At 38.6% G+C, this 11628-nt stretch overlaps 1 protein-coding gene across 1 annotated transcript; it reads left to right on the top strand.

Annotated features, from left to right (window-relative positions):
- Positions 1 to 1937: 1937 nt before the first annotated feature.
- LOC122669584 (transmembrane 9 superfamily member 2) lies at positions 1938 to 11507 on the top strand. Its single transcript, XM_043866376.1, has 7 exons — positions 1938 to 2147; positions 2748 to 2788; positions 2862 to 3447; positions 3561 to 3698; positions 3791 to 3947; positions 4050 to 4534; positions 10917 to 11507. Exons 1-7 carry the CDS (start codon positions 1996 to 1998, stop codon positions 11134 to 11136), a joined length of 1779 nt encoding a protein of 592 aa, XP_043722311.1. The 5' UTR covers positions 1938 to 1995; the 3' UTR covers positions 11137 to 11507.
- Positions 11508 to 11628: the final 121 nt, after the last annotated feature.

The following is an 11628-nucleotide window of genomic DNA, read 5'->3' as shown; positions in this document are numbered from 1 at the left end:
TTACTTAATTTTTTATAATTAGGTATTTGGATTTGGATTTTTATCGGAGTATTCGGATTTTTTTTTAGATATCTCTAATCGAATACGGATGCCCCTAAACGGATATGGATGCGGATCGAATTCGGATTTTTGATTATCCATTTACAGTCCTAATTATTAGCATATGTTAAGGATAATTTAGAATAATAAAAAATTTTCAAAGCATTTAAAATTGTAATTGATAAGCAAATTGGGACATAAGATAATAAAAACTCCAAACTAGACCGTGGGATAATAGAAAATTTATCTATTATGGATGTGACTTGATCCCAAATCTCAACAACCAATAGCTAGAAATTTTACCACAAGGTTAGTGGACAAGCACTTGGTTAGCCAATAATTTTCCCAATGTGGATGGGCTGATATGTCTGATCCGGTTCAATCCCGTCCCCTTAAAATCATATGGGGAAGGTATTCGTACAGTGGAGATTCTCCCACCGATTCTACCAAATAGTGGAGGTAGGGGTATTTATATAATTTTGGATAAGTATTTATGTTAATTTGATTGATTTAATATTGATCGTGCGCATGCATAATCGTTTACAAAAACTGTTGCCAAACCATATTCTAAAGGTAGTTTGGGATTGAGTTTTCTGTTCGATAGCGTAGCACATGCCAGCGCTTTTTTGCCACTTATAACCTTTTGGTGTCTCTCTCTCCTTTTACAATAGGGGTAAAATGTCATTTCATAGGAGGCGAAGAGAAATAAACAAAAGGAGACACAAACATATGCTACATAGCCTGACAACGTTCTTTCTCTCTTATGATTTTTATGTTTTTGATAAAACCTTATGTTGTTTATGTGATTGCATTGGCTTATTCGTTGAGCTCTTGAACCAATGATTCAAAAAAATAGAATTTTAAATTGAATTGATCAATGTTGATTCTGATTCAAATAAAATGGAATCAAAGGAAAATAGAGCATAACTAGCAAGAATCAAAGAGAATCAATTGGATCGGTCACAAATGGTTCCAAGAAGATTTTAGGGAGAAAGAACACCAGCCGATCGAGCCAGACATGCTATCCTTGCGCCTTGGCCCAAGGGCACGTGAAATGATCGACACCCATGGTCATTTATAGAGTTCTAGGGGTGCAGTGATCATTGTGTACCTTGTGTTAAGGCGCGCTGCGTGACCGGGTGGAGTTCTCTCCCAAGATTTTAATCCGAGTTGAGCGATTCACCGATTTTATTCCAGATTTTTCAAACTGTCTCGAACCTAATGAAAGGAAGCTACCTCTTCCTTCACGCTGAATCAATCCCCACAAACACATGTGGAAGAACGAATTTCTAAATCAAAACGACCCCTAAACAAACTCCTTCAACTAATACGTCACCAAAATTAGGACCCACGATGAATCTAACTTTATAAATCAGGTCAAATACTATTTCTATTAAAAAAAAAAAAGAAAAAAACTATTTCGTACCTCATTTGATGATCTTAACCATGTGAAAAGAATCTACGATTCAATAGATGGATGCGATCGTATCAATCTTCATGGGTCCCAACATACAATAGGAAAATGTTGGTGGAGGAGTGGTACGATTTTTGACCATACGAGCTCCACAATCGGGGAAAATGTCGGTGACAGTGCACCACTCTAACTTTATCTGTATTAGCACCATTTGATACCAATCTAACTGTTAATAACCCGTAGGCACCGCTGACGGATAAATATCGGACGGATAGTATTTCTTAAATCAATAATAGATTGGAAGTCGATATTATGGGTCCCAAGCCAAAGATGCAACGGGGAAGCGTCGATGACCATGCACCGAGCGCATCTGGCAGTCCATCTCTGTCAGTGTCTCCAGTGTGGATTAGTACACAATTAATGTTTTTTCTTAGAGAGGGTCTTCAAAAGCCCTTAAGCACTAAATCTCTGGATCCTGTGTTACCTCTCGTTGTCGTTTGTTCTTTCGCTCTGTCTTCGCTTCTTGTTGAAGACGAAGAAGAATGAGGAAGTTAATGGCTTCCTTTGTTGTCGTTGCAGTTCTAATCCTCTCTTATGGAAACTATGTCAGGTCGGATGGCTCTAACCATCGTTACAAGGCCGGAGATCCGGTGCCTCTGTATGCGAACAAGGTCGGCCCGTTTCATAATCCCAGGTAAATTGATAAGTTGACTCATCAATTTCTTTTCTCTCTTGCGTTTTGATCAATTGGTTCTTTGTTTCCCGTTCGTCTGTGTTGATTGGTTCTTGATCTTTTGGGTTTTCTTCCTTTTTTTTTTTTTTTTTTTTTTTTTGGTTTTAGGGTTCTTGATGCTTTGGTTGGCTTGGTTTCGTTATTTGTCTGAATTATTTTCTCGTTTTGGAATGAAAGGGGGGTTGAATTTGTTTTTCGGGTGTAGATTTGAGGGTGTTGAATTTGGATCTGGATGGCTTGCATGGGTTTTGATGGAAATGGACCTAGATTCTTCTTTGAATTCGCTTCAGTTTTTGAGCTTTGACTATTCCTTGGTGGACTCTTGTATTTGTGTCTATTTCTTTATCGGTAATAGAAATTGAAGAAACATAATGGGTTGTGCGAATTTGGGGAATGGCTGACAATTTAGACGTCCTCGATCTAGTTTCTGAGGATTTTGATCTGTTAGGTGTTTACATTGGAGAGTGCATTCTTTTTCTTCCTCTTTTTTTTTTGTTCAAATAAAAATCTATACTTCGAACTTATCATGGCTGATCTTGTTGTCTCTGCTTCTGATTTCAGCGAAACGTATCGGTATTTCGATCTTCCATTCTGTTCCCCAGGTGCGTTTCCAGTTTTACTTGTTTCCTGACTATTCAATGTGGAACTTCGTTATTGACTGGATCTTAATTGCAGCTCATGTTACTGAGAAGAAAGAAGCTCTTGGTGAAGTCTTAAATGGAGATCGTTTGGTCAGCGCTCCCTATAAGCTCGAGTTCCTTACTGACAGAGACTCTGAAGTTGTTTGCAGAAAGAAGCTATTGAAGGAAGAGGCTACTGTGTTCCGAAATGCGGTCACTAAGGACTACTATTTCCAGATGTACTATGATGATTTGCCGATCTGGGGTTTCATTGGCAAGGTCGACAAGGAAGGCAAGACTGACCCCAGCGACTATAAGTACTACCTTTATAAGCACATTCATTTTGACATTGCTTACAACAAGGACCGTGTTATCGAAATTAATGTACGAACTGACCCACATGCCTTGGTGGATCTCACCGAAGACAAGGAAGTTGAAGTGGAATTCATGTACTCTGTGAAATGGAAGGAAACCACAATTCCTTTCGAGAAGAGGATGGATAAATATTCATCGTCTTCTGCGCTGCCTCATCACTTGGAAATCCATTGGTTTTCTATTATTAACTCATGTGTTACGGTGCTTCTCCTAACTGGGTTTCTTGCGACCATTCTCATGAGAGTACTCAAGAATGATTTTGTGAAGTAAGAAATCTTTCCGAGCCATTTCTGCTTCTGTATGCATCTTCGTATAAGTAGATTACTGGGTTGCTGTTTCTTGTTCCGTTATTTACATAATTAACTTCTATCTGTTAAAGGTATGCTCATGATGAAGAATCAGCTGATGACCAAGAGGAGACTGGATGGAAGTACATTCATGGTGATGTGTTCCGGTTTCCTAAACATAAGTCTTTGTTTGCAGCAGCCCTTGGTTGTGGCTCACAATTATTTACTCTGTAGGTGTCTTTTTGACCTGTTTAGTTTGAAATGATGATGCTTAGGGGTTATTAATTAATTTTACTATCTGTTTCTGTTCATGTTTTTCCAGAACCATTTTCATTTTTCTCCTTGCACTTGTTGGGGTATTTTATCCATACAACCGGGGAGCCCTATTCACTGCGCTGGTTGTCATATATGCACTTACATCAGGGATTGCTGGATATACTGCTACGTCTTTCTATTGCCAACTTGAAGGAACAAATTGGGTATGACATCACCGATAATTTCTGGAATTTTTTTTTCAGCTATGAACATTAAAACCTTCTATCTGCCATACTGATCAGGCTCTCCAACCTTTTTCTTGTCAGGTGAGGAATCTGTTGTTGACTGGATGCCTCTTTTGTGGGCCTCTTTTCCTCACGTTCTGCTTCCTTAACACTGTTGCAATTGTTTACAGTGCCACAGCAGCGCTGCCATTTGGCACTATTGTGGTAATAGTTCTTATATGGACGTTAGTGACATCACCTTTGCTTGTATTGGGTGGGATTGCGGGTAAAAACAGCAAGGCTGAGTTCCAAGCTCCTTGCCGTACAACAAAATATCCCAGAGAAATTCCACCATTACCTTGGTACCGGGGAACTCTTCCTCAGATGGCAATGGCAGGTTTCTTACCTTTCAGTGCTATATACATCGAGCTTTACTACATATTTGCCAGTGTTTGGGGTCACAGGATTTACACCATTTACAGCATCCTGTTCATTGTTTTCATAATTCTTCTAATTGTCACCGCTTTCATTACTGTGGCATTGACATACTTCCAACTTGCTGCTGAAGACCATGAGTGGTGGTGGAGGTATGTAGTATTCTTGTCCTCTGGTTACTGGTCTCTGTAGCTGACTTGTAGAATCATCCCTAAAACATACATCTCCTAGTTCACACTCTTTTGTCCATCCAATAAAACATTCATTTCATGTTTTTAATTCATCATCCTAACATGCATTAGATTTGCTTGTTTAATGTTTATAATTGTTTTAAGCAATGTATGTGGATACGACATGTCTAATCTGATTGATGAAGACATTATTCTTGTGTTGGATTTTTGTTTTCTTTATCTGATGTGGTATAAGAGGGGCTTTAATTAAGTCAATGCAATGCTTGTTGTTATGCAGCATAGGGTGCTGCAATCCTCTAACAGAGAATCCTTTAGAGTTTCAAACAAGAATATGATGTTGGGTATCGAAATAAACAGATGTTCCTTTTAACTTTGAAACCAAAATATGATCACATGTGATGGAGATTGAGATAAAGCTGCAGTATTCATTACAACTGGTATGATGTTGGGTATTGAAATAAACAGATATTCCTTTCGACTTTGAAACCAAAATATGATCACATGTGATGGAGATTGAGATAAAGCTGCAGTCTTCATTACAAGTGATTTGTAGCTTCAATGCTCTAATTGGCATGCTGGTGGAATGCAGTAGAGGGAACACATGTTTTATAGACAACCAGTTAGATCCATTGCATTTTATTTTTAACTGATGAGCGCTTGTATTTCTTCCTTTATCTTTTTATGTATTTACTTTTTTTGGGGTTAGTTTTTGGATTTCTTGTTTTATGGCCATGCTTTTAGCTTGTATATCTTTTCATTTTGGAACTTGCTGCCTATTAGACAGTTTGGGAGTAACTAATGGTGATGTAGTCCTAGATGGTGGATAGATCCACTCGGAGCTGAATATCCAGGACCTGCTGAATGGCTAACTCGATGGGGGGCAGATTTGATGTAAAGTAGGGAAATTCTAGGGTTATGGTTAGGGGAATGGGGTAACTCTTATATGATAATAATAGGCAGGTTTTAAGGAGTTTAATAAGCTAGGTTTGGTTAGGTTTAGGTAAGGATTTGAAATTTCAGAATTTTAGGGTTAGGGTTTCGGGTTTTGGGTTTTAGAATTTAGGCTGAAATTAGGGTTTCTAATGGGAGTTTAGGGCAGGGCTTTAGGTCGAGTATAGGGGACAGTGGGAGGGAGGTTCGACCCCATTTGGGCTGGTTCTGATGGATAGAATAGGCTGTGGGAATTTTAGGGTTTGTGGAGCTTTAATGGAGAAGAGGTGATCGATCGATGGGGGATTTAAAGGGAGGGTCTGAGATGGCTTTCACTGATGGATAACTGAGAATTAATATTGGACAGATGTGAGAAATATAAAATAAAACAAAGGGGATCTATTGGGGGAAGGGATTAGAGGACTAGAAGAAGAAATTTGTGTGAGTTAGCTTCTTATGTTGATGTGGGTGGAGAGCAGCTGTGGATCGATGTATTGAATGCAACCCTTGAGCATGGTGTTGCACCCAAATCATGGACGGATTATTTGTATCTCACCGTCAGCGGAACCCTCTCTAACGCCGGCATTAGCGGCCAATCCTTCCATTATGGCCCTCAGATCATCAACGTTTATGAGATGGACGTTGTTACTGGTATTATAATTGTTTTCATGTTTGCAGTAATCTTGTATTGAAAAACTTATGGGTTAGATATTTCAACATGGTATCAGAGTCATTAGGGATATCCAGATCTTCTACAGCACGTTGTCCCGTTCTATGCGTGCTGTACAGACACATGGCCACACACAATGATTGCCTTACCCCCACTCGGGCAAGGTGCTCAGGCAGGGATAAGGCGATCATTGTGTGTGGCCCTGTGTCTGCGCAGCACGCGCAGAACAGGCAACGCACCGTAGAGGATCTGTTTCCGAGTCATTAGACCCAAGTATGTTATGAGAACGTACACCTAGATTTGGACCAAATTTCAGGTGTACTTAGGCTGAAGCAAGTTTATTAATCTCGGAAATGAGATCTAGATGGGGTCCAGCTGTTTCGAGCAGAACCTTAGAAAGTATGAATCGGCCAGATTAGGTCCAACATTCAACAAGTTGCAGCAGAAATCCACTGGCAGCAGCTTGGACAGAAGTGAAAGATAGAACCACCTTCAAATTGAGATCCTCCTGACTGTCATGGCGCAAGGAGTCACAGGAGATCCACCTGCCCTTCTTCCTTGATAGAACCGCAAGGCAAACACTCACTAGGAGCAACAGCAGCAACTATGGCAGCAGAAACCACTTCAATGATTTGGGATATTAACTCTCTTCTGTTTTTTTTATTCATATATATAATAATAGGGCCAAAGGCCAACCACGATTCAGCCTTGGAATATGATTCCTTGGCTGAATCAAATTACAATTCTAAACTCCTTCGAAAATCGTGGGAGGAAATCCTAATCTAAAACAAAAAACTTAAAAGATTCCTAAACTACCCTTCTAAAATCGTGGAAGGGAGAATTCTAACTTAAAACAGCTGATTTAAAAGAAGATTCCCTACTAGCCAATAGGATTTAAGAACCTATTAGCCAATAGGAGCACTTCAATTAAATTAGACCAATTGAACCAATTGGATGCAACCAATTTAAACCGGTTCAATTTAAAAAACAGAAAATAAAGCTAAGTATAGAAAATCTAAGTAAACTACTAAGTAATTAACTAAGTATAGAGGCCAAGGGCCAACCCTAACTAACTACTCAATGGGCCCCACATGGGAGTGAGGCTTGTTCCTCTTCTTTCTCTTGATGTGGCCCTTTGATGCTGCATCAAATGGTCCTGGCATGTCTGTGTTGTCTATTAAAAATTTAACTAAAACAAGATATCAAAGTTTCTTAAGAAAGAAAGGGAATGAAATGAAATGACTGCTTTACAAGGTAGTAGTACTTGACCAATATTCAGTGCCAAAAGGAAAACAAGAAAAGGGAGACTTGTTATCTGGTAGAAGACTATTGCAATGTTAACTCAGTCGCAAGTATCAGTAATTGTTATAAATTGCTCCAAAGGAACAATGAATCAAGTCAAACTATCTTGGTTCAATTGACGAGCCTTTTAAAGACATGGTTTTAGTTCACGGTATTGGCGTCAGTATCATTGGCCTCTGGTACAGAAACCGATACGCATAGCTGGTTTTTGCAGCCCATATTGGGCAGATTCCAGATTAAAGACTTGCTTTTTTTTTAAAAAAATAAAAAGAAAGCCACTTTTTGACTGTATCGGTATCTGTCACAGCCGATATCGGGCGATACGATACTGATACCTAAATCCTTAGTTAAAGAGTTGTCATGTTATATATGTTCAATATATGGTACAATATCATGTGTTTCTTAAATACTCAGAAAATCCTCTGTTGGGAGCTTCTTTGCCATATTTTTGCAAATAAGCTTATCAATTCTTTTATAAATAGAGCTCAGTAGATGTAATCCCCTCCCGCCACCCCCCCACCCACCCACCCCAAAAAAAAGGGGAAACGAGAATGGAATGCTCTGTACGCAAACCTATACAATCAACTCAACAACTAAATAGGATCGGCTACATGAATTATTACCCTCCAATCAACTCTATTCAAAGACATACTTGTTATAAGGCTTAAGCTATGCATTTCTTTCCTCACCACTTCTCCCTGAGTCATTTTAGGTCTAACCCTGTGATGCAAATAAGTCACATAATGGGCTTATTTTATTGGAAATAAGCCTTAGGTGGGGTTATGTATACATTGGGCTTTTGATTCTATGTGTTTTCTTTGTAATGGGCCACTTTAATGGGCCTTAAATGTGGGTATAAGAAAGGCATACTGGATTAGGCTTAGTACTAGCTTATTTTCATATTTCTAGGTAGTTAAGTGTCTTTTCATATTCCTAGGTAGATTTATTATTTTCTTTTGGCGTACTTTTGTTTAAGTGGTCAACCAAGTAATGTATGCTTCAGCAAATGAAGTTTATGCTTTGGGGCTGCTGACACTTACTGTTCGATTCCATGTCCATTGAATTGGTTTATGTTATTTTGGTGAAATATGAAAATAGAATAACTAGATTTTTTTTAGGATATTTGCTTGTTGAGTGCCTATTAATGAGCCTCTATCATTACAGTTAGCATAATGTTTGATTTCATTTTCTGCTCTTTGTTGCTGGAAAGCTGAATCTTTGAGTCTCCGCTAAACTGGGTGACATGACATAAGACAAAGTGTTTGAAGGTGGTAGTAGTTTTGAGTTTTTAAGAATTTTCTATTAATCTATAAGGAACACCAAGTATTTCTTTAAGCTATCCAAGTGGTAGAAAATCTCTCATAGTGATAGATTCGGTAGAAACCTGAGTTAAATTTCTCTCACAAGGAGTCAGCCATTTCCTTAATGGAAGATTAGGTTGGTTGTGTATGCTAATTTAACATATGCAAGGGTGATCATGTAGCCTGATACGCTTGATCTTAACGGTTGGTAACTTGGTTCTTCATTTGCTTCTTGCTGGAAATTGTCTTTATTGTTGCCCAGTGTCTCCAAGGCCTTGCTAATCTTTTACTACTAATCATAGTGGATGCCTTTTTCAGCCTTCATTGCCCCTCCCTTGTTTTTTTGATAGATAACCTCCCCCTCTCTCCTCTTTTGGAGCTTTTGAACTTCATAAATGCTTACAGGTTCTGTTTGGTTTTTTGTCGTGCATGATTACTCTTATTTGATATCTCCGATGTGACGCGCATGATTCCTCTTAATGTTCTATTTGTTAATTTCTGAAGTTTTCAATTCTTTGGTCTGACTTTTGCTATTTATCAATCTCAACACCCTAAAATTTGACTGTGTTCATTCTGCTTTAGCATTAATTCTCGAGTGTGAAGGTCCTAAGACCCTGATAATCTGAACATAGTTGTTATGAGCAGGTTAGTTTTGAATGATTAGAAGCATTGATCTGCCTTGCCATTTCTGACTTTGCTTCAGCTCAGAAAATAGCTGCTATTAATTGAATAATTTACATTTGGTTTGCCTCTCAGTTTTTGAAGCTTGTCCTTGTGGTTGGACTGATAAATGTCCTTCGATCATCTCTTCTTCTAACTTGTTTAACTTAGTTTCATTTCTGTAGTACCACATGTTTATTAACCGGGTAAGGGTTAGATATTGGTCTGTCAATTTAGGCCCGTTTGATAGTGGTTTTGGTGTTTTATTGAAAAAATAAAAACAATTAAAAAGTTGTTTTTGTTTTTCTATTTTCGGTGTCATTAAGAAATATGTTTGGTAAGGCTTTTTTTTTGTAGTTTTGTTTTCTACAACAGGTTTTTTGCTCCACTTTTTGTCTTTTTATTTTTATAATTTTTGTTTTTCCTCGAAGACAATGGAGACTGTAGCACTAAAATTGCTGTCATGGCTGTTGATTACATCCTTGAACATTCTACTTTGTGCATGCTTAAAATGGCATTCCAAGCACCAATATCTGTCCAACATTTTATTGAACAGGGGATGAGCCATATTAGTAGCTGATGTTGAAGGCAGCCCACACTAGCTGACAAATCCAATGGTAGTGACCATTTGAATAAGCAAAAGTGATCCTTGTCATTGATTCCTGATCCATCCATAGAGATGGTCCAGTCTCCACTCTTTCATCAATTATTCCCGATTGTGAAGTCACCATTCAATCAACAACCCACTGTAGCAATTCCATCTCTCTAGTCTCTACTTACAATTAGAAACTCATAAATCCACTTCTCACTCATCTAATCCCTCAGAAAAACCCTCCTTTTTCACTTGCTTGCTATCCCAGCTCTCTGCCCACAGAAGAGAAACAGAAAATGCTGAATTCTCTGGGCAAGAACCTCCATCTTTGGTTCTCAAAGTGCAAACAACCAATGGCAATGCAACCTCCTTGAACGTTGCTGGCTGTGATAGCAGAGAGAGAGAGAGAGAGAGAGAGGACGGTTCACCCACAATCCTAGGGTTCACAAATTCCTCTCAGTATGTTCCAAAATACCCTCCCGATACTAATTCCTAGCCTTTCATGCCCCTCGATGAATGGGATCTCATTCTCCGTGGGTGGAAGGAAACTGTGTCCAAAAAAATAAAATAAAAAAAATCCAAAACATTTATTTTTGTGTTGAAAAAAGGGCCTTTTTCTATTTCCAAAAACAGAAAATTTGATGGCGGTTTTCCAAAACAAAAGACTTATAAAACATGTTTGCACCATAGAAATGTTATCCTGTTTTCCAGAACAGAAACAGTTTTTGAATAATTTATGAAACGGCCCTTTACTTTCCTCCACTGTGTCTCTGTGAAGGATGTTCTTAATTTTTTTTTCCGGTAAACTTTGTGAATCATACTCAACTTCCCTTGTAACTTGCAGTTCTTTTTCTTCAATACACCAATCATTGTGTTTTGGTTTCACAGGTCTTTTCTCTGTGGAGGATCAACTGGTTTATTTATCTATGGTTACTGCCTGTACTACTACCATGCACGATCAGATATGTCTGGTTTCATGCAAACGTCCTTCTTCTTTGGGTACATGGCTTGCATCTGTTATGGCTTCTTCCTTATGCTTGGGACTGTGGGTTTCCGTGCCTCTTTGCTTTTCGTCCGTCACATATACAGGTCTATCAAGTGTGAGTAGTGAATGGGGGTCATCCACAAGGAGAAGAATGAAGTGTTGATAATGAGTGGATCCTCAACGAAGTCATCAGGTATGTTTCTTTTTGTTTTTTTTATAGGATCGCTTATAGCGAAGGTTACATGATTTTTGTTGGATGGAGAGTACCTCTGATCTCAGAAAGGAGAAGTGGGAGTCTAGTTGAGGCTATGTTTTCCAGGAAATGGGTTGGAGTTCTTCTATGTAGTGCCATCACTCGAAGGGATGTTGAGCATTCGTTAGTTAAATGGTGTCTGTAATCTGGGAATAGACAAATCAGGGGAACTGGGGAAGAAACTCTTGTATCATTACATGTACTTGCACCAGTTGGAAAACAAATTCTCTTCTCATTTATAGCACTTCGACCAGCCATCTTGACAATTCCCCCTATTCTTTCTAGTGAAATGTTACATGAAATTGATATTTCTATCTGTAAGAACTTGACTAATATTCTACATAGTTTTATTCGATGTGAGA

This window comes from Telopea speciosissima, chromosome 7 (assembly GCF_018873765.1).
Source record: "Telopea speciosissima isolate NSW1024214 ecotype Mountain lineage chromosome 7, Tspe_v1, whole genome shotgun sequence".
NCBI classification, from domain to species: Eukaryota; Viridiplantae; Streptophyta; class Magnoliopsida; order Proteales; family Proteaceae; genus Telopea; species Telopea speciosissima.
The sequence above is the reverse complement of the archived record's forward strand: the minus strand, read 5'-3'. Positions and strand labels throughout refer to the sequence as shown.